The 24,447-nt window shown below is 39.8% G+C and overlaps 1 protein-coding gene across 1 annotated transcript in view; it reads right to left on the bottom strand.

The window, feature by feature from the left end:
• The window catches only part of FRMPD4 (FERM and PDZ domain containing 4), a 143,796-nt gene that overhangs the window by 91,034 nt on the left and 28,315 nt on the right, over window positions 1–24,447 (bottom strand). Inside the window, exons 2-3 of the mRNA XM_054974171.1 lie at window positions 14,150–14,310; window positions 11,390–11,492 (exon numbers count right to left, since the gene is read on the bottom strand). Of these exons, the coding sequence (XP_054830146.1) occupies window positions 11,390–11,492; window positions 14,150–14,310 (264 nt within the window). The remainder of the gene's footprint in view (window positions 1–11,389; window positions 11,493–14,149; window positions 14,311–24,447) is intronic.

Here is a 24,447-nt window from a genome sequence, read left to right as displayed (position 1 = left end):
GATGCCTTCTGCAACTTTGCCAGGCACAGCTACCCACATGTTGCAGTGAGCCCTCCTGGGCTGGGTGCAACTGCATGTGGCTTGCCTAAGCCAGGAACTGGCTCAACCAGGTGGGGAGATGCCTAACCCTTCCCTGGGCTAGACACAGCTTACCACCTGTGCTAGAAGCCACCTTTCCTGGGCTGGGTGCAGCTTGCTGGGTCAGGAGCCATCCTCCCTGAGCCAGGACCATCTCTTCTACCCTGGGCTGGACTGGTCTAAGCAGGAGGCAGGCCATTGGTCCAACAGGAGATTCCCTAGTGGCTATAATGGCCCTCCAGCCTTGCCTTTCACTCACACAAGGGCTAGATCGGTCCTAACCACTGGAAAAAAGTAGTTTTATTATATTCCATATAATAATTCAATCCATATTATAAATGCTTTAGAAGACCCCACAACACTGCCTAGACGCTCAAGCATCAGCCTTGACTTACATCCCATTAAAATGCTGAAAGGATTCCATTTAGCATTTAAAAACCATTATATTTTACCAGGCCTTTGGAAAGCTTTATCTGTCATGTGAACTTTGTAGTGTCATCCTATCCTATATTATGAGATACCAACTTGGTGGGTTTCGGGCAGGTTTTATAGGTTTCTGAAGGACTACAAAAGCGCTACAAAAACCTTGAATAACTATTGGATCTGAGACAATAGCAAAAAGAGAAGACATATTAAGCAAAACAAGGCCTCCTTCCTACGATCTTTAAGTATGAAATAATTACTCCCTCTCTTCAATCTATATTCAGTAATTTATCCCTTCCATAGTTAAATTCAGCTATCCCTGTGAGCATCTGACAGATGCTGGGACACATGCTGCTTACTGCCTTAAGCCAAATGGTGCATAGCTCTTCACTTTCCTACATCTTTTGTACTAATTACCCTGTTTCCTTTCTTTTTTTCCTGTATTAATTAGAAACTGGTAATTTTGGCAATTTAAGTATTAACCTTAGGTTACTGAAATTTTTCTCTTTTTCAAAAATGATAATCATGCATACATTCTGTTGTGTAAGAAAATGTCTTGTTTAATGATAATTTTGTAAACTAAGGCTTGTTAAAAGGTAGTAGGGTTCACCTTAGGCATTTGTAAGTGGGCAGGGGATGTTCAGGTTTACATAATTCTTTCTCCCCATCCATCTTGGCTCCTCTCTGCAAATCACATAAGGCCATGGAAATAAGTTCCTGGCTATTTTCAATACAAGAGCTAAGCAGGAGAGAGGGCAGAATTGTACACAATCCTGCAGAATCTCATAACACTTTCCCAGGATAACAGGAAGCCTCATCACACTCCCAGCCTTGGAATATTAATCAGGGCGTTTCAGTTATTAATCAAAAGCATGTTTAATACAAAGTATCAGGTTGCTCTTGTACTAAACCTACATTAATTTCTGCCACAGGACCCTGGTCCTTCTTCCTCCTTACTTTTGGCCAATCCTTTAGAATACCTATTATTTGTTTGTTTAAAACATTTTAATGCCACTGTTCCACTCATCTAGGTTCTGCAAGGCAGAAAACATTAAAAATTTCAACATTAAAACATCAAGACATTAAAACAGCATTTAAGCTTCTTTCTCCAGTTGCTACCCATCCAGACTCTGATGAAGGGCGTGCCCAAAGCCTCCAAAGATTACTAGAACTGATGGGTAGGTTCATATGGGAGCTGAAGATCCTTCAGATACACTGGCCCAAAGTTGCCTAGGGATATATAAGCACCTTAAAATGGACCCTGAAACTAATTAGGAGACAGTGCAGACAGAAAACCATTGGAGTGATATAGACTCTATGACCCACTCTAGTCAACACTCTTGCCACAGTATTCTGTACCTACTGTAGCTTGCAGACAGTCCTCAACAACAGCCTTACACAGAGCACATTACAGTACTCTCATCTAGATGTTACTAGGGCGAACACCACATTGACAAGATCTTTCCTGCCGAGGAACAGCCAAAGCTAGTGATAAGCACCCTTGTCTACCTCTGCCCCCTGTTTATCCATCAGGAGGCCTGGGTCCAGCAGCACCTGCACGCTATAAACATGCTCCTTTAGGGGGAGGCAAACATGTCCAGAACAAGAGAGATCCCAATTCTGGGGTCCCCCACCAGTTTTGTTTGGATTAAGTTTCAGTTAGTTAGCCTTCATCCATCCCAAAACTGCCTCCAGACACCTAGCCACATTTCCCACATCTCCCTGGGATCTCTTGGAAGTATGAGACAGAGCTGTGTCATCCACATAATGGTGGCAATTTTGCCGAAATGTCTGGATGACCTCACCCAGCAGCTTTATGTAGATGCTGAAAAGCATGGGGGCCAAGATGGATCCTTCCAATACATCGCAGACCAGAAGCCAAGGGGTATAACAGCAGTTCTCCAGCATCACACTCTGAAACCTACCTTCAAGGTAGGACCAAAGTTACCACAGAACAGTGGGTTGTAAGAACCATATCACTCCAGTATTACCTTATCTACACTGGCTCTCAATCTATTTCCAGACACCATTCAAGGTGCTAGTGCTGATATTTAAAGCCTTATATGGTTTGAGACTAACATACTTGAAGGACTCCGCACTCCCTCATGAACTTACCCAACCACTGTGGTCATTATCAGAAGCCCTGTTTCATGTCCCCACCTTCCAAGATTAGGCAGGCGGCAATCCAGTAGATGGCCTTCTCAGGAGTAGCACCAAAATTCTAGAACTCTCTCCAGGGAGATTCACATATCCCCTTCTGATTCCGTGTTCCACTAGTGGATGAAGACTTTTTCTCTCTTGCTTGGCATGCCTTTAGTAATCCTTCCCTAATGTTTTGATTCTTGTTTTTATTTTTTCTATGTGTCTTAAGTTCTGGTTTTCAATTTTTTTAATGAAGTGTTTATGTGTTGGTTTTAATGGCTTGTAAGATGAGATTTTAATTTTTAATATTTAAATTGCTAGCCACTCTGTGAGACCTGTGAGGGAAGAACAGCAGGGTAAACATCCTGTAAATACATAAATAAATAAAGTCCAAGAAAATTAACAGGGTCGCATCCCTTGGTCATTTCCCAGTACAGGTCATCCCTAACCAGGCCTGAAACTGGAATGATACAATCAGGAATCATGAGAACTATGCATTAATTATTAATCTATCAGTAGGGTTGCAGGTCCCTTTACCTCTCCAGGTGGGAAGTGGGAGGCCCAGCACTTACCTTGTCTTCACTAGCCAGCCAGATCAGCCAAATCAACCCTGGCAATCAATGGGGTGACAGATGTCGCAGCCAGATCGCCCTCACATCTGTCTTCACTAGTCATGCATGAGCTTCGCGCACACACAGTCCCAGCCGGTGTGATGACATCACTTCCGGGAAATGATGTCATCAAGCAAGCCACGGGCCATCCTGAGAGTACTCCCATGCTCCACAGGGGCCTGATCCAGGCTGATCTGGGCCCGGATCAGGCCAATTCGGTCTGAACTGGGCTGCTGTGGAGTACGGGAGTGCTGCTGCAGTCCACAGTGGCCCAACCTGGGCCCACTTGGCCCCAATCCAGGCCACTGTGGAGCGCAGCGGGGGACTGGGAACCCTATGTATCAGCCAAATCTTGAGCGTGTAAATACATTTTGGTCTTCTAAATTTTCAGCAGCTGTTGACAAATGGCTTTCTAATATAATAAAGAGATCAGACGTTGAAACTATGTATGTTCAAGTAAGTACAGTTAGGGATTTTCTGTTGTTTCTGCCACCATGCTGCTTTTTTGCCTTTAGTCTTTGCTTTGGGGTTTTGGGTTTTCCTATTCCTTCCCCCCTGCCCAATTCTTTTGGGGCCATTTTTATCCCAATTTTTTCCCAGAAGCTGATTTTGAGTTGATTTTTTCCTCTTTTTGTTTTGTTTGCCCTGCCTACTCCCACCCACACCCAACCCACTTTTCGATGATTGGATTGTCATCATTGTCAAACCTCTCCTCCCTGGCACCTTTCTTCCCCCCTCCTAGTTTTGTTTTCTATATTTTTTAATTGTAATTTTCATATCACTATATTGAGCTATCATTGCGGTGACAGATGCAACAGTTTCTCTGGATTCTCATTTTTAATTTTTTAAAAAGGAAGTCTCTAGCCCATTCCATTGTGGAGATATGTCTTTTCCCTTATACCTCTGCAAGGGAAGGGGCTAGAGACTTACTTAAAAAAACAAGTAAAAGCTGAAAATTCAAAGAATCTGCTGCATCCATTACTGCAACAGGAGGTCAATATAACAATACAAAAAAGATGATTTTTAAAAAAATGCAAAAGCCTTGGTGGCCCAGGGAAGGGGGGAGGTAGCTACTTTTGGTACCAGAAAATGCAGCACGGTTTAAAAAGGACATCGCTGCTGCTGCTCCAGGCTTTGTCTCTACAGAAGTTGGTTTGCCCTGCTAGTGCCAACTCCTGCCTCCTGGTTCTCGGTCAACCTAAGTGGGACTTTCCAGTTTGGACTATGAGGAGAGAGATTTAGGGATAGGGCCAGAGCTGCTCCCCATGCAAAGACTTGAATGTATTCACATTCAATCTTTTTTTTAAAAAAAATCAGCCATTATATCGACATAAGCATGCACAAAAAATAAAAGGTAGGTGCTGTGACATCACAGATGATGTTACCAATGACAATGACCAATGACAACAGCACCCTCACTTGATAAATCTATTTAAAGCACACGTAGAACAAAATAAACCATCTCCATAATTGTAAAAATGCAAGGGAGGGCAGATGTGTGGAAAAACCATACCAAACTGATTTCAGTTCCTGGAGTTCGACTGCTAAAAAAATCAGGAATAAGACTGGTGTGCAGAAATGCTTTAGTGTCAATTAAATTGATGGCAATACTTGGAATACAGTCTCTAGATCTCTTAACTGTTTAAGGCCAAAAGAAAAGAACAACATCAAAATATGCTAAATAATATGTTTTAGAGTACTTTTACTCGCTTATTTTGTGCACGGAATAAAACCGACAGTACAGAGCTTCAAACAAGGAATAAAACATTCTCAGTTGTGCCATATTTACAATTACAATATTTTTTGTAGAATATTGTAAAACTGAGAAAGTGTCTTAAAGCAGCAAGTTAGTCTCAGAGAGATCCTTTCATCATTTAAAAATAAAACTACCCTTCCAGTATCAAATAATAACAACAATAATCCCCATTAAAATATAATGGTAATAGGCAAGTTTTCCAAGTGAAGATGCAACAACTGAAACTATTCACGGCCTCCCGTGCTTCAGCATTGATGGTCAAGGCATTAGATCCTAGAGGGAATTCCCATCTTGGTATTCATCTTTGGCTAAAGCATGCACCTGCACTTCTCTGCAAGTAGAATGTAATAAATAAGTGGGAATGGATTGTCCTAACTAGAATATGGCATCTACATAATGACTTAATCTTCCCCCAACTGCCTCTAACTTCGTTGAGTAATGAAAACACTTTGCTTTCTTTGTAATTTAAACATATATTTTCTCTAAATGGGTTTGAAAAGGAGGAAGGTGAGCAAGCCAGAAAAGAAACTTAATTTTGACGATTCACTATATTTACTATACGTAAATGTATAGGAACTTTAAGAGGAATCGTAAGTTTCAGTAATTAATCAATAATGATAAGAGTTGGGTAGAACAGCTAGGCCAGGAGGCCTGCCAAAGAAAAAATTTCACAATTACACAGAGATGTTTTAAACTCAAGCCACAGAGTGTGAGGGGGCTGAAATCCCCTTTACATTAAATGCTACCTTTAAAGTAATATAATTAATAGAGATAACTCTTTCTCATATTGGAGATTTCAGAAAGAAATACTCAAAAGCTATGTGGGATAGTAACTGTTTTTGAAAGAAATTTGAGATAGTATCAGCGAACATTCCCCCTTCTGTGCCTACAAGATTTTCATACTTTATAGCCATACTTCTTATGAATATGGTTTCTGTCAATGTCTGTTTCAATATTCAGTGAAATTAGTTAAGAAACTATATTAAGGATATTAGGATATCCTAATATTAGTATATTAGGTATAACCTTCATATTGTGGATTCCCAAAATGGCTTCTGCTGGAAGCCATTTTGGGCTTGTGCTAGATCAAGGTTCAGAAATAGTGTTGAAACAGCTATTTCTATGACCTGGTATGAGATCCGGACTTTTTGACTTGACCTGGCACATGGAATGGGACTTTGGGGGCACGAGAGATTTGAATTTTCCCAAGAAAAAGGGAATATCCCTGTAAAGAATTTATGCCAAGTGCCAATATGTCTTTCAGAGAACTATCAAACAGCAAGTTGGTGAAAATCCAAAGATGATGTTATTGTCATGTGTTTCAGACATGACTGGTCCATTAATCCTATAGAGGTAGACCCTCAATTTAGAGTATTGAAATGTCCTTGAAATTGACTGTACTAATCTCACACTGTGTAATCTACCTTGAGTCTCCATGAGAAAGGCAGACTATAAATGTCATTAATAATGATAATGATAATGATAATGATAATGATAATATAAGAATAGAGGAGTCTGTCCATAAGAAGTAAGGAGGGAGAATGTAATTTAAGCATTTAATGTAAAGTTACTTCACAAGTACCTTCTTCAACCCATCTTGAGGAAGCCAGGAACTTGCTGACTTGAGGATTTCCTGCAAAGCTATTCTCTTTCTCTCCCTCTCTTTGTGATTGGTATGGTCATGGCATCATAACTGTGTAGTGCATAGGATTATAGCTATATGTATTGCATAGGACGAGTAGCAGTATTCTTGAAATTTCTTTCTGGAATGGGGAAACTTATGGAAGCTTTTCCATGTGGCTAGTGGGAAGAAACTCTTGTTAAGCTTATGCATCAATAAACTATCATAAAATGCACATAATGTTTCATGACTAATTCTTTTCTCCCTGGAAGTATTATTTCCCACGTCAAGACCATCGAACGATCCCCTTTAGGAAGCTGTTTCGCTTGGCCAGCACACATACCAACAGTATGTTTTGGTGCTTGTTTTGTTCTCAAACATTCACCTGCTGTTTGGTAATAACAAATCGTAAAACAAACGTTTACAACCATGACCTTTTAAATAATGATATAAACACTTCCAATTAAAAGATTTTTTTTCTTGACAAGATGAATATATGTGTGCAAAATGCTATGTGGTTTCAGGTTTCTGGGGGCATGCACATTTTAAAATTAATGTTTCATAGCAGTGCTTTGATAGGAAGGTGCAAAACACACACACCCAACCCTACAGGTAAGTGCACATCATATATGGGCTTGGGAAGGACTATCCCCCATATGTATCCTTTCCATGTCAGCAAAATGGACCTTGACCAGTGTGATGGGTGGTTTCAAGTTCTGAACTTAGCCAGTCACTTTCAAATGGCTAATCATTTTCTCCTCAAGATAAAATTTTCAGATGGCAAGAACAAAGTCCATAAGAATATATGAGCTGGTTCGGATAGTCCAGTATCCTGTTTTACACATTGGCCCATCAGGTGCCCCCAGAACAGAACTGAGGCCAAAGCCACCCTCTACTGTTGCCTCACCTAGCGGTGGTATTCAGAGGATCACTATCTCTGTCCATGGACATTTCATTTAATTATCATGACTAACAGCTATAATGAATGTGGCCATTCCCTTTAAACATGAGCTAAAGTGGTGAGCATCACTATATCCTGTGGCAATGGATGCTACGAGCCAATTATTCTGTGAGTAAAGACATTCTTCCTCCAGAGCTCCATCTCTACAGTGCCTAGGCAAAGTAAGAAGGAAAATAATAGAGGAAAGAAGACCTAATGATGGCTGCATGGAGAGAAGGATGCTTGAAGGAGTCTTGTCAAGGGATGGTAAAAAAGCCCGCTTGAAGGAACAGGGAATTTTAAAAATGCAGCATGGAAAGCATCATTTAGGCTCACTAGCTTAATCTGTGTGGTAGTTTTTTTTTTAAAGAACACAGTTAATCATACCTCACTGCATAGGACTGAACTAGCTGACCTAAAAATCTCTATGATTCTGTCTCTTTTTTGTACTGTGTGATTTCCAACCCATTCAGCATGGACTTGATACTCTTATTTTAAATAACACAGAAGTCTGCTATGCTGTATGGCAATATAAAAGGTCTTCCTGCATGGGCATTAATTCCAAAGTATGCTGTGATTAACTTTAAGGCACCACAACATGTATCACAAGTACAAGAGCAAAAAAAAAAAAATTAGCAGCTGCTGCTACATAGCAACACAGCCAGTTCTTTAACTAGACCTCAGCTGTTTAGTATGCTTTCCTTGTGTATTTTAATGATATAGTAAAATTGAACTCATTTTTGAGCTCCTTCCTAGTTTTAATAACTTTGCATTTAAAGAAGGGTTCTTTTTCTTTCTAAGCACCAGCTGATGTTACAAATAGTGATATAACTGAGCTCTTTATTTTTTGAAAAATGGCTTTGAAAGTTTCTGCCTGGGAAAAGAAAGCTAAGCAGAAAAGAACAGATGAGGAAAGCCACTGCAGAAAGCTGGAAATAATGAGACCTTATATATTGCTGCTGCAAACTATACTGTAGTTCTACCTGAGCCAGTAGGCTTAAATGGCTACTGGAATGTTAATTAAGTGCTGTCCATGTTGCACGAATTCTGAAAAATGAGCTTGCTTGTCAGTTAAGATTCTTCAGCATATGAATCTCACATGAGCCTGCCTGCCTTTAAGATCGCCAGTTAAAGCTCTGGATCATGTGCCACTCCTACTGTAGAGGCATGAGATGACTGGAAACCACACATGAAACCTTTTGGGTAGTAGCCCTTCAACTCTGTGGGTTAGATGTCAAATTATCTCCTGCCCTTGGAAGGGCAGTTCTGGAGACAGATTGAGGTGGACAAGAAACTTCCACAATTTTTTGCAGCAGATTGCATCTCACACCCCACACTATTCTTAAGAGTCCTCTGACCCCCTCCCCCAGGGAAGCATTTTGGGGAACTGCAGTGGGAAGGGGGCAGCAGAAAATATCCATTCCATGTGTGGAGGTTTGTTTGTAGTCCTCCTTAGCTCCAAGCTTTTCCAGTCTTAAGTGCTTTAAGGTTCTTCCTTTTTCCTGTTTTCCTTCTCTTTTAATTGCTGTGATGGTTTTATTGGTAGGGATTTTAAAATAATAATGCAGTCTAACAAGAATTACAGTTAGCTGTTATGGTGCTAAGATGTCTTTTTACTTATTTGTATTCTGTAAATCACCTTAGCAGCATGGACTGAAAACCAGCATGCATGGACTGAAATATATAAATAAATAAAATGAGACAGCTGAATCAATCAGATTCAGTTAATTATTTTATGATTAATATATTTGTCTCCAGACCTTTAACTTACCATTTTAGCAACACCTTCATTCCTATAGTCAAGAAGGTCAACAAGAATCACAATCAGTTATTTGTTTTGTACCTTGTATTTTAATTCATTTTTATTCTTGCTATGCATTTTAAGTTCCTTTCCAACAGAAAGATGGCTATAAATGGCTAGGAAGGGGGAAAGAGAATTATGTTGGTGTCTTCACTCTCACTTCTTTTCTGTTTGGAAACATACAACACTCTGATCTGACACAATATGGTATAAGGTAACACAACAGAAACTATCAAGGAAAGCAAGGTCTAATGGGGCTCCCTTTCCACATAAACTGGCATGGTCAAGAATTAGAACTCCCCCCCCCCCAAAAGGGACTTCTAGAATGAAATCTAAAACTGTAGAGGGCACACCTTAATAAACCACAAATATAGATATCACTGATGATGGATTATTGCTACTAGATAAAAGACCAAGTCTCAAAGAGCATGTTTGAACATGTATCAAATTATGACACAGCACAATTCTGTATATGAAAAAACACCAGAACTATGTATGATCCTAGTTTAAGTTGCTGCCTAAAAGGAACACTTTACCTCGCTGGCACAATTAATTACTTTTTGCCATACTGTGCTGAATGTACACTGCTTTCTCTAATCATTCCAGATGTCCCCACTGAAATCATAGTAAGCTCTTTATGTGGAATGAAGTATTATGTAACTCTAATACAGCTCAGCAAAATTCATTAAAGTCAACTGCTGTCAAACCCCAGAGGGAGACATGTATGGAAATGAAATGGCAGGATTGTACAGCAAGCTTATTACCAGCAGAGTATTACCCTCATGAATTCAACACAGGATTCTATTTACAGGTTTGGTTTACCACTGCTTGACTAAACTGGTTCAGGTGGGTAGCCTTTTTGGTCTGCAGTAGAAGAGCAAGATTTGGGTCCAGAAATCTAGTTGGCCTTTAAGGTGCTTTTTAAATAAACTGGTATCCGAGGAGTACGTACAGAATTAACCCATGAAACATATGGCTAATTCACAAGTTTAGAAAGATGGAGTTTTGCTTAGAAAATTTTCCATCTCTGAATTAGCCTGTCAGAAGTTGTAATGGTAGAAGCTACAGGGGGGCATATAGTCCCTGAAATTTTGCAGCTTAAGTTAAGAGTCTGGTTCCTGTCATGGCATCCAAACACCTCAGAATCTCTGCTTTCATTTTCGTGTTTGTAGACAATGTGAATGGAGAAAAAGAGGACAAAGCACAGATTTCAGTGAACTGGAAACTCCTTGTCATTCCTCCTTTTCATAGTTTTTGGGCCCTTTAAATCTCTAGTTGCTATGCTCTCTTCTTTATAATCCTTCAGTCTTTACTGAGAAGATTCTAACAAAGGAGGCACTTATAGCTAGTTATTAATTTTATACTTGTCACCTATCAAGAGTTTTCACCAGTAATTTGTTCAGGTTGACAGCTTTTTTTGTCTGTCATAGTCAGCCTGTTACCTACATAAAATTCCTGCTTGTCAAAATGACTATAGAGAAAGGAAAGAAAGACATGCCAAATTCATTGTCTTGTTGGTCTCTTCTAATCCTACAAGCTCCCTTGATCCTATGCCCTCCTGACTTTTGATTGTCATCTTCCGTGCCATTACCTCTTTTCTCCAGTATATAATCTACCTTTCTCTCTCCTCTGGCTTCTTCCATACAGCATTCACATGGCATATGAAACTATATGGCATATAGTTTCCCTCATTCTCAAAAAGCTGTCTCTTGACTCTTCCTCCCTCTCTAACACCTGATTTTCCTTCTACCCTTTGTCTTCACAAGGGTGCTTCTTTATCTTGCTGTCTTAATTTTCTCTCTTTTAACATCCTATAATCTGGCCTGCACTGTCTACCCTCCAATGAAAATGCCAAAATTAATCACTGTCAGACCCAAAGATTTCCATTCAGTGGATGACATGATGTGTTTATTAGGATGCCGAATAGTTTTGTTTAGTTTTTGTTTTTAATACCAAGGGATAGGGCACAGCAGGTCTCTAAATAAAATTTAAAACCAAACAAGCAAACATTACCTACCTGACGAGGTCGATGACTCTCTCCCTTGGAGCAGTGTTCACTGGTTCATCATTAATCATGATGATCTGGTCTCCTGGGATAAGTTTTCCTTCAGAGGGTCCCCCTGTAGAGATATGACATTCAAGCACAGATTATGCATATATAAACAATCTTCTCTGTTATGCAGAGCAGAGATTTGTTGCATCTTAGTGATACTTCTCCACTCCCACTCCACTGTAAAATCATTTTTAAGTAAGTTGGGAAATAGCAACAGAGGTGGTGTTTCCCCTTTTTGTTTTAGCTTTTAATTTCAGACTCCACACTGTGGTGGACTGTGAGGAATCTTCTCTTCATTTCCCCAGGCACACAACTTGAAATTCAGCTATATAAAAGTTCTATCTAACCATAAATATCCTTCTCCACAATGTCCTTCTAGTTAGTTTTGCTTGAGTCTGAATGCTGAGGTACTTCAACCTTCACAAACCTTCCCTGTTTATGTGACCAGCATATCCCTATGGCTTTCATTAACAATTACTGGCCAGTGGGAGGGGGGCATGGCTGCTAGAGTCCTTTCTCACAGTACCATAATTCAAGAAGGAACTCTCAATCAGGAAAACTGCAGATAAGTGTGGGAGGACACCTGCAACAACTAAAACTGTTGTAGGGCTATTTTTATAAAGATCTGATGTTTTATGGGTATTTTATTTTGTGATATTATCTATAACTTAAAATATTTTTTCACCACTTTCAGTACTGGAAAAGCAGCCTATAATGCTTTTTAGTGAAAGAAAGTGTGGAAAGTAGTTTGGTAAAATTCTTTCTCAGAGAGCCACCTATGACATTCCCTCATCCTTAAACAGCAGAAAGGCACATGAGGAGTTTTTAAAATTCAAAAAGCACTAACTACTTTATTTTAGAAGGGAAAGGTCAGGTGAAATCAGGGGTTGAATTTATGAGGTAATTAACATTATATAAATATAACTGTGATATGATCAGAACTTACACAGTCTTCAGTTTTTACTTAAAATACTTTTGTTTTGAGGCTTTCCTTCCCCTGGTTTCCCCCAAACACTCTAATATATTTTCTTTCAGTATCTTCTTCCTCTTTTGGAGTTAGGAATGTTGATATCCAATTTCTAATACCCCAATCTCCTCTCCAAACACCAGAGCTATCCTTCAGCCATTAACTGAATCTGAAGGTCCCACAGGCAATTTCCAAACACATCCAACCAGAGATCTGTTGTCTCTCCAGAGTTACCTCCTCGTTTGACTGGTAGGGAAAATCTCCTCTCCTGAGAAGATCTACCTCCTGTTCCTGGGCCTGTTTGGAAGTCCACACTCACTTCCCAAACCTCCTCGTCAACTTTCCCCAGTTCTCCTGTAGGCATTAAAACTGCTCTCTCTGTTAGGATGTGTCCCTCAACTCTTCATGCTGGATTCCATTCTTTGCTCTACTAGAACTGAAAAAAAACACTCCTCTTTACAGCCCATGCTACCCAATCAAATGGCTTGGAGTAACCTACCACTCTAAGCTCTCTGAATCTGTGAGGGATTAACCTGTAACAGTCCTTGCAGGCTTCTTTAAGACATGCAGACTATCCCACCAGCACAATATTTTCAGCCATGGGTGTTCCAGACTTCTGAGCTTTGGAGTAGAGATGGGCACGAACAGGAAAAAACCCTGAACACAATGTTCGTTGTTCGTTGCCATCCACGAACAGGGATTCACGAACATCAACAGACATGACATGTTCATGAACATATTCGTAGTTGGAGGTTCGTGGGAGCCAGAATGGTCCCCTTGGGACTTAGCTGAACTTGAGCTGGGGAAAGGAGAATCCATTTTCTCTTCACAGTGGCAAAAACTGGACTGTCTGCTGGAAGCTAATTGAGGAGTTTCAAACTGACCTTCCCAATGTCCAATACCCACCAAATTTGAAGGGGACATAGTCCTCACTGTCCTCTGAAGACCCCCCAAATTTCAGAGAAATTGCACCACGGGAAAGGCATGATCCATGGGTCTCCTCCTTTCATGTCATGTTCTCTTAGTGGCAAAATGTGGACTGTCTGCTGGAAGCTACTTTGAGGGGTTACAAGCCAGAAGGAAAGCCAGAAGGAGTTCAGACAGAGTTCAGACAGTCCATGCCTATGTTGCCAGGGGAATTGATTGAAAGGCGGCAGACTGTCTGGCTTTACGAACGGCTGACGAATGCCACGAAGAGGGCTTGGAACGAACACATGTTCACCGAGAATGGGGTCTCACGAACAGCTTGCTCGCGAACAGCAAATTGGGCTGTTCGTGGCTTTTTTTTTGTTCGTATTGCTGTTCGTGCCCATTTCTACTTTGGAGCGAACTGAGTGGGAGGCAAGGCCTCTCAACTTTAGGAGAAGTTGTTTGCAATTAATGTTATTCCTGGGACAGGGGCAGTGCTTAAAGGAACTTGTCATCTTCATTTATGCAATTGTGAATAGATCCTGGAGACAGACAAGGCAGCAATACACACTGTAACCTTTATTATGACTCTATTTTATCTCTATTTATGAAAGAAAGTAGAGAATGTTTATTGGGAAGCAAAAGTCCTGTAATGACGGAAGCTTTATTTTGTATGTCCTTTTTTGTTTGTATGTCTGTGACACAGGTTTCCCATGGAAACAGCTTTTCTTTTTTGTTAAAAACTTTAGAAGCTAATGCATTATGGGGTTCTGTGGACAACAATTATATTCATTCTGCTGTTAGAAACATAAAACTATAACTTAAAAATGGGGGGGGGAGAACCATACCTGGCGTTACAGAGCGTACGACCACTGGTTTTTCACTGCCAGCTACAAAACCAAATCCCAGCACAGGATCTCTCCTCATCTCCACTTTCCGGGGGGCTGGAGGTATTATTTGGCAGCTCTCTAATCGAGGATCATCAAAAGGGCCTGACTGGGTCATGTGACTAAAGAAAAAAGACACATTATTTTAAACTAGTCATTTTATGTTGAGGAAAGGAGAAAAATAAACGTATATTTACATAAGGCACTACAAATACGTTTCACTAAACTAATAGAATGCCTATACTTGGTAAACTATGAATCAGTTCAGCCTTCAATGTGTATATCCAATATGTCAGCTATTTAAAATATTTGAGAGATGTCTCATTGATGATATATAATGTAATTTCCAACCTGATATACCAGAACATATGTGAGCAAGCAGAAAGTTTGAAAGCTGAAGCTTCATAATTCTGCATTTAAAACTCCATCCAACCTTTCTAATTTGTATCCAATTTTTCCTCCAAGCAGTAGCTAAAAAAAAAGGTAGTCCCCTGTGCAAGCATTGAGTCATAACTGACCCATGGGGGGACGTTGCATCACGACGTTTTCTTGGCAGACTTTTTGTTACGGGATGGTTTGCCTTCCCCAGTCATCTACACTTTACCCCCAGGAAACTAGGTACTCATTTTACTGACCTCAGAAGGATGGAAGGCTGAGTTAACTTTGAGCCAGCTGCCTGAACCCGGCTTCTACCAGGACTGAACTCAGGTCGTGAGCAGAGCTTGGGCTGCAGTACTGCAGTTTACCACTCTGTGCCACGGGGCCTCCAAGCAGTACAGAACAGAAATGTAGGACTCATTTTATTACCCAAGAAGCTTATCATATAACCAACCATCTGAGAAGGGTCAGAGGAAGAGAGTGAGATTTACTAAGCAAGACATCCACAGGATTTTCTTGCATGCGACCCACAAGTCTGTGTGGATTAATAAAATGAAAGTTATAATGGACTTATTATATTTAAAAGGGACATGGGGATAATGGAAGAGGGGAGGCAGAGGAAGATAACAAGTTCTGTAGTTAACTGTTTTATGCTTAGGAACATAAAATCTCTGATCAGCAATTAACAAAATATTAACACAATTTCCCAACTTTTATCTCTGCTGTGGCAACATTTTGTTTCAGTATACCTGACAGGATTTAGATTTTTAGCCTTTATTGTGGAAACCATTTAGTTATATTACTTTATAGCAGGCTTATATTTTTGATAATTCAATCCATAATTTTTATGAAGATGCAAACATTCAGATCCTATTGATTTTGCAGGGCTTGTTGTACAAAACTTCCACAGGTTATTAGTCTCAAATAGTATATTGTGGAGTACTGGCTGTTAATTAAAAAGAGAGATTAAAATTAAATCAAAGCTTTAATAGCAGCTGAAACCAAAAGATTATTCTTATATTCGCTGGAGCTAGGGTTGGCTGGGGGTCTGGGGCAGAATATGCCCTTGGATCGTTTACTCTTTTGACTAGATCTTATCATCATCTGTGTTCTGCAATATCACATCTATGGCCTTGTAAGCTGGGCCTTCTGAACTTCTTTATAATAACTCCTCTCTACCCCTGGGTTATTTTTTAGTGTAGGGTTAGGCTTGCTAGGTCCCCTTACCCTCCTGGCAGGGGAGGATCCAACACTCAACTTCCTATCATCCTCACATGCATGTGAATCGCACATGTGCTCCCAGTATGGTGCGATGATGTCACTTCTGGGAGTAACATCATCACACAGGCTGCAAAAGTGCTCTTGTTCATGGCGCCAGGCAGATTGTTAAAAAGCACTCCTGCATAATGACATCTCTCCCGCGAGTTACATCATTGTGCTGCGCCAAGAGCACACCCTGGGAGGCCCTTTCCGCCATCTTTACCCATAACAGCTAGGCGAGTGGTGGTGGGGGAACCCTCACTGGGGACCAGCAACCCTATGTGGGGTATATAGAGAACTTTACAAATCTTATGGAGTGGGCTCTTGTTCATAAAATCTTAAATATGTTAGTCTTTCAGGTGCACAAGAATCTGTTGTTTCAGCAGCTGCAGACTTACATGGCTCTCTCTCTCTTTCTCTCTCTCTCTGGAATGTGTCACTTCTATTTACAACTTTGTTTTTAGCTTTCTAAACTATATTATTTCAAGGCCAACTCAGACCTTACTATTAAATGACAAAAATCAGGTAAAACAGAAAGGCTTGGAACACGCCTTTCAGGATTCTATCCACAGAGCAAATTCCACTTCAAATCATTAGCAATGGGCAGTCAAACTGCACTAATAGCATGGGGTCATTGAAAGAAAAAACCGTCTGGGATAAATAAAGTAACAGAAGTCAAGCATAATTCCCATTTACTAGGGATTCTTTCTTAACATGTTGAACTGTATCAGTTCAATCAGCTCACAACAGGATTCATTTCCAAAAGTCAGTTACTTTTTCATCCAGTTCTGCATATTCACATATTTATTATATCACTCTTTGGCCTTTCTTTCCAGATGGTAAAGACAGACCTTACAGAAAGTCCCTGAACAGATGCAGATGTGCTTCATCTCAATTTGATGGCACCATGTCCCTCTAGACCATTTACGGGGCCCTAAATTTTTACTTTTACATTGATATTGTTATGTATTTGAGCAGTATGTAAGAGTGATCTATAAATAATGTAAGTAAACAAAAATATATGGATATTTCTATACCGCAAACACATTAAAAAATTTCTGTACAGGCAAGAAAAAATGCTGATTTTTTTTCTGGCTAAAGTGTCAATTCTATTTTTTCATAAGCTTCTTCAGTGTTTAAATCCTCTAAAGTAAGGTCATTTTATAGCACTCTATAAGTTCTGAGTAGAAGCCATCTGGATGAGCATATGGCAGAAATGTAATTAGAAAGAAAAAAGGTTTGGCTGAGTTTTTCTTCCTGTAAAGTCATGTACAGCTTTTGGGCCTAGGACAAATGAAAGGCCACCTCTTCATATAAACCAAAACAGGAAGGAGGTTTTGGACCATAGTGGTTAGACTAAGACCTGGGATGACTGGATTTGAATCCCCGTTCTACCGTGGAAGATTGCCTGGTGGTCATGGGCCCATCACAATCACTCAACCTACTCTATGCTCACAAGATGGTTGTTGTGAAAATTAAATGCAGGGGTGATAACAATGTGAAAAGCCATTCTGGGTCCTCTGATCAGGGAGGAAAGCAGGATATAAATTTTAAAAATTAAAAATGAATTAAAAAATTATATTACAGAAAGCCTCTAATACAGAAAACCTAAAAGCGAAAATTACAAGGCATCAAAGACCATCGTTTGTTCCAAAGACAGATCTATCACACATGATGTTAATGATAATTTATTCCCTTATCTCCAGCTTAGATTTTTCTACTACCATACCACAGATATAAATGCACATTTAGAATACAATGAGACCTGAAGGAGAAGTGTGCTGTATTAGCTTTTTCCCTGCCTGAATATAAATAAAACTGCAACTCTGAAATCTGAAAGTTTCAAAAAAACAGAATGCATTTCTGATAGTGGAAAGAATGTTACACACACACACACCAGCCCACAGAGTTCGCCTCAATGCTGCTCCTGAAATCAAAGGGATAATATTGGGATAATATTGGAGGTCTGCAGTGGGAATGGTAAAATCAGCAAAAATCTGCTGGTGGAAAATGTAATTTAGATTCAACTCCATAGTCTTTAAACAGTAGACCATAACAAAACACAGTACAACAGTTTACGCAACAATTGATACATCAAGTATTAATAACATTACAGAGAAAAACATTGATCCCCTAAAAAATAATTGAGATGAAGCAGATGAAGCAATATAGAGAAAACAGGATGAGATATCATCAACCCTATAAAAATTATAAAAATGTCTGTAACAAACATGAATGGTTTTGTATTATGTGAGTTGAGTTCCATAATCTACAAATTCAGTATCTGCATACCTTTAAAAAATGTCTCTGCATCAGCAATGTTGAACATAAATTAGAACTGTGTAAGAGAATTTCCTCAATTTATTTCCACTTCTAACTGAAAATGTAGTCTGCTCTTGATCCCATTCTTGTCCTGACATTTCTTGTCCCATTTCTTGTGCTCTAAAATAAATTTGTTTTTTACTGTGAAAATATTACTGTAAAATCTCATTAAGCTGATTTCTGAAAGAAACTGCATTTAGACAGACATCCGCTAACAGCGCCTTGTCATTCCTGTTCTTCCACTGGAACTTTTATTTTGTTGTTCAAGTTTTCAATAATGACACACATCACATTTGTTTTTGGTGCTTTTTTCTCCTTGCCGCATCCCAGATGCTTCTGAAGAAGAGACAAGACGTCCCGTCTTGTAATACAACGTATTATTTGTGTAAGTTGAACTACTACCTTGTACACATTTTTAGCATTAAAGTTTTTTTAAAAAAATAAATATTCTAGAGCCTCAAAAATAGGAAAAATACATGGACATAAAAAGTGGGAATACTGAAACCTGAATAATTACCATGTGCAGAAAAAGCGGTGCTTGGTGATCACAAAAGGTTGTGACTAAATAACTTTACTAGAATGCTGATATATAGGCCAGTTTCATTGCTTAATGGCAAAGAACAGCAATAGCAGAATCTATCAACACAATTGCCATCAGAAAATAAAAACCTAGATGCTCAAGTATAAATTAAGTGAAAAAGTAAATGGTGGCATATACTTCTTTACATAGACTATTAAGGGCTCATATTTGGTGGAATAGGCTTTTTCATAGATGATGGTGGTTTTCTTTCATGAGTCTGCTGTTTTGAGGAAATCATCCTGAAGAACACATCATTGCTTAAACTTTGCTTTGATTGGTTCAATTGTTGAATAACCATTTTCAGATTTCTCCTCTCCTCTTTTGGACATCTTGCTTCAGCCCATGGTGTCAATATTATTTTTTAAATATTATTTGGGGACCTTTATTTCATGGTACCAGCAAACTAAGCAGTTGAAAGCAGCAACTATCCACCATGAAAACAAATCACAGGGTGAGAATGAAAAGGGGGCTACCATTTATAAACTTGTATTTTGGTACATTCACGTCACACACTGTGTGGCATGCATGGTTGGATGTCCACTGCCATTCTTCGTGTATAGAACTTCCAGACTTTAGATTGAATGAACTTCTTCAAGGACTAAAACTATCAGTTTGAGGGTGTTTATTTCACTTGAATGATATTTTAGTTTGTCTGCATCAGCCACACAATTATTTAATATACATACTCTGAAAAAAAGAATCTTAACTAAGTGACAGACAGCTGTTTCTTCAACTCATAAAAATGCATGAGTGAACCTTGTTGCTGAGTCCAGGGGAATGCGGTTTGCAAGGCGGCAAGGTAAAGTGGGCTAGAGAACCAAAACTGCACACTTGCAGTGCAATCCTATGCAGAGTTACACCAGTCTAAGCCCACTGAAGTCAATGGCCTTAGACTGGAGTAACTCTCCATAGGATTGCACTGTAAGTTAATTGAAGTTGAAGGGGTCTGTGCAAAAGCAGAATGAACAATTCATATTCGTTGTGTTTTTTACAGGTAATCCATCTGCTTACGTCCCTATACATGGAAGCACAGAATGCCTTCGAGTGAGGCTCTTGAATACATCTCCATCAGGAGGAATGAGACATTATATCTAATCCATCATGAAAAGCAGAGTTAACAAGCAGAACAAAACAAGGAAGCAAAAAGTTTAAGTGTACCATTAACAAAAAAAATCTGCCTAATTCAAATCTTCTGAAATTATACTTTAAATGGAATTTTCTAACACAATCACTGGGCCAGAGGGTTCCAACAGTTCTGTAGAAAAAACAATGCCTTCTATCCTATCACTTTGCTCAGCGAAATCTGAACCCTACACGTTAAAAAGACATAGTGTTAGCAAGAATCCAATACAAAGTAGAAGAAAATACTGAAACAGAACATAATCACTTCTAGGATTGACATTAGACAACATAAAGCAAATATAAAGCACAGGTAGTACATAGGAGTACATATTTAAAGCAACAGATAATATGTAAGGCAACACAGTGGTGAAGTCTACAATCCCTAACTCATTAGCGAAGCATCTGAGACCCCATCCCTACAATACAGCCCTCCTCTCTGATTAAAAAGCCTTTTTGAATAATTCAGTTATGCATCATTTGTGGGAAGCCAGGAGAGTGGGGGCTCTCCTGACCTCCTCAACAGACCGTTCCCTGGGGTAGGGGCCACCACAGAGAAAGGCTGTGTACGGGCTGCTGTTGGTTTCGCCCATGTGCAGCCTGGCATCTGCAGGAGACCCTGTTCTGATGAGCAAAGCTGTCATGGAGGAACATAGGGAGGGAGGCAGTCCAATAGGTATGCTGGACCAAGGCCATGAAGAGCTTTGTATGTAATAACCAATAACTTGAACTGAGCATGGTAACTGATAGATAGCCAATGGAGTGACTGTAGGATGGGAGTGATGTTTATGCTCCTGCTCACTCCTGATAACAGTTGAGCTGCAGCATTTCGCACTAATTGGAGCCTCCTAATTAGCTTAGATGGAATAGTCAAGCCTTGATGTTACCATAGAATGGATCCAGGTGGCCAGGTCAGCCATGTCGAGATAAGAAGCCATCTTCCAGGCTAGAGTGAAGTTGTAGAAAGCATTTTTTGCTGCTGCCTTAACTTGTCATCTGCATATTGGTGACATCCAGCTCCATAGCTGCAAATGAGTTCTCCTAAAGGCTTCATGTAGAAGTTGGATAACATGGGAGATAAGATTGCACTGCAGTTCCCATTCAGGAGATAGCTGATCTCCAACAGCCACCTTTTGAGTCTGCTCCATGAGAAATGATTAAACTAGTCCAGGGCACATCCTTTGATGCCCACTTCTGTTTCTAAACACCTCAACAGGATGGCATGGTCTACTGTGTCAAAGGCTGCAGATAGATCCAGGAGGAGTAATAAGGAGGCATGGCTTTTGTCTATATTCAGATGGAGATCATCCACTAATGCTACTAGTGCTGTATATGACCCATGCCCTGGTATGAATCCTGACTGGAAAGGGTCCAGAGCTCTAGAGTTATCCAAGAAGGTCTGGAGTTCATCAGCTACTGCTCTCTCAATCATTTTGCCCAGAAAGGGCAGATTAGAGACTGGGCGATAATTGGCCACATCATTTTTTGTCTAGGGATGTTTTTTTAAGTAGCAGACAGATAACAGCCGGGGAAAGTTGCCCTCAGTGAACAATTGATTTACAATAGACCTCAGTGGTTCACTTATGTGGTTCTTACTTGAAGTTAACAGCCAGGATGGGCAAAGATTGAGTGCTCAGCCAGCTCTCATTCAAATGGACCAGTCAAGTCACTTTATCCCTCCCCTCGTTCTCAGGAGGAGTAGCAAGCTGCCGCCCCATCATGCATTCCCTACTGTGCCAATCAAAAGTATTACTTCCAACTTTCTTAGACTTCCCTGGCTAATATGCTACACTATAGCTACTTTCCAGTTTCTGATACGATACAGCTAGCTCTGCCATTCAGCCAGCATTAGAAAGCTCAACAGCAAGCCAATGTACATAGCCATACATTCAAAGAGGTTTGCTGAGCTGAAATTGTTCTGTAAAATTGCAAACTTAGGGCTTCAGCTGTTACTCCTGTATAACTTATTAGGGTTGCCATTCTCCAAGTAGGTCTTGCAGGTCTTACAGAATTACAACTCATCTCCAAACTACAGTTATCAGTTCCTCTGGTGAAAATGGCTACTTTGGAAAATGGACTTTATGGAATTTATCCCCTGCTCAGGTACCCTCCCCTCCGCAAACCCCACCTTTCCCAGGGTCCACCCTGAATTCTCCAGGAATTTCTCAACCTGGAGTCAGCAGCAACTATATTTATTAACTCTCCAATGACAAAATCTACTTCTGCCATCCAACTTTACCCATAGCAGTTGGTGATAAAATAGTACAAAATGGAAATAATGAGTGCAAATTATGGATCTTGATAGTTGTACTAACAAATCATAATTCTGTAAGGAAAAGTATGTTATAATTCTCACAGGGAAAAGTGCAGGACTTATTAAATATTTGCTTTGAATTTTTATTTTTATTGATTTAGTTATTTTATTCAACTTATATCTTGCCCTCCCTGTATTTTAAAGGGAAAAAAATATTGCTACAGCAATCTGGAAGATATGGGTAGAGTATATTATATATGATCCATTAATACAGCATGATTTTCACTTACAACTTCTTTAAAAATAAAAAGTAAATGGTCTTATTAGTTAAAATAGTTTAAAAGCTGGGTTAAATACCTTGTATGTTTCTTAAAGGGTTCAAGAGTTCTATTTTGAAAATCATGGTTACATTTTGAACAGTAATCATGGGGTAGATTAAAGGTTTGCATGCCCTCAATAATAATGTAATAATTTAATTTTGATGAGATATGCACATAATTTGAGTTTAATGACATGTAGATTTCTCATTTGTACGGTGAAGTTCAAATAAAAATGAATAGCATAATTGACTGAACAATGCTTATAAATGTAATTAATATTTGGCAAAATATGTAAGTTGGTTAAATTATAATACATGCTTAGTTTCAGAAACTTAATAATTTACTATGACCTAATTATATTGTTTCCTTCCTTATTAACTCAAATTTAGCATTAAATGTCTTATACAATTAACCATTGATCTGACCAGTGCCAAATACATAATTTTCTTGTGAAAATTTACAGGAAGTGACACCAAAATTGTAACTGATCAGATTTGGCATTTCAGCTCATTATATGTGATCAGAATCTTAGTTTGACCAAGTTGTACCTCTCCATCCCTATTGTGGTACTCATCCAAGCAGAACTGAACTAGCTGGATGCATCTTTCTTGTTGCATCCATAGCAACCAGCAGTAGTTAAGCATGACTAATTGCTTGCAACTATTGCTGACTTTTGGAGCAATACAGAGAAGGTTTGATTGTTGGTTTATCACCTGTCCACTAGCTAGCTTGATGCCAAGCAATGTGGGCATTCCGACATGCATTTGAACTTTCTTAATGAGTAAGGCATTTGGTTATATGTCTATATGACCACAGAGAAATGATGCTTGTTAACCTGCTCTTATCTAAATTGTACTTAAAATTAAATTAGGATGTCTGATCAGAATCTTGAATTGCAACCATAGCATGAAAGTGAAGGAATCCATAGTTCCCGTTATTATCACAATATGAGACATTGGGTTGGATCCAACCAGTTTTACTGCTACTGAAAAAGAGAGGACCTTTGACCTCCAAAAAGACTACACTGGGTATTATGGGACCTTTCATGGACAAAGGCTGCTGAAAGGAGGGAAATTAGTAGAGGTTTAAAAGGTGTTAATAACAACCCGCTGTTTAGATAACATAACTTCATGACTTGATTAATTATAATGTATACTAAGTGAACTCTATGTGATTTGAAACTTAAATTGATCTCTGGCAAAGATATTACTTGTTCATGACTATTACATCCAAAGCCCTTCATGACCTAAGCTCCTCATATCTGAGAAACTGCCTCTCTCCCTATGTTCAGCCATGGCAGCTTTGCTCATCGGAAGAGGGCCTTCTGCAGATACCCCCTTGCAGTTGGGCTAAATCAACAACTGCCCATACAAACACTTTCTCTGTGGTAGCCTCCACCTTATGGAATGGCCTACCTGAGAAGGCCAGGAAAGTTCCCACTCTCCTGGCTTTCCACAAATGATGCAATACTGAATTATTCAGGTGCGCTGTCTACTCAGATTATGAGGCTGTGTCATAAGAGATAGCTCAAAAAGATACCTTGGTGAGGGACAGGTACTGTATATTTGTAGGGTTGCTAGATGGTATCTGAAATAATACTGGACTCACCTGAGTAGATTTCTTCACATGCTCTCCTGGGCCTGGTGCAATGACATCACTTCCAGAAGTGACATCCTCTGTGCCCCCCCCCCTGCTACCTGCAGAGTTGCCAACTCCACGTTGGGAAATTCCTAGAGATTTTGAAAAGTGGCACAGTGAAGCTCACCTGTCTCCCGGGACGCACTCTTGGACACACTCTTGGATGCAGGAGGTGGCATACAAGGCAGAGGCAGCCACACAGTCGATGGATGAAATGGGCAATTTCCTGCAGGTAGCCCTTCAGGTCCCTGAGCAGCACTGCCGAGTGGCTGCGCTGGTCAGCCAGCTGCTGGAGCAGCGCCAGTGTCACCAAGCTGCACACCTCGTGGAGCTGCACCAGGGGCAGGGCTCACAGGCTGGGGGTGCCAAGGGGAACAGGTGGTGCGGC

The sequence above is a fragment of the Eublepharis macularius genome, chromosome 3, assembly GCF_028583425.1.
Source record: "Eublepharis macularius isolate TG4126 chromosome 3, MPM_Emac_v1.0, whole genome shotgun sequence".
Lineage (NCBI taxonomy): Eukaryota > Metazoa > Chordata > Lepidosauria > Squamata > Eublepharidae > Eublepharis > Eublepharis macularius.
This window is presented reverse-complemented; position numbering and strand designations above follow the sequence as displayed.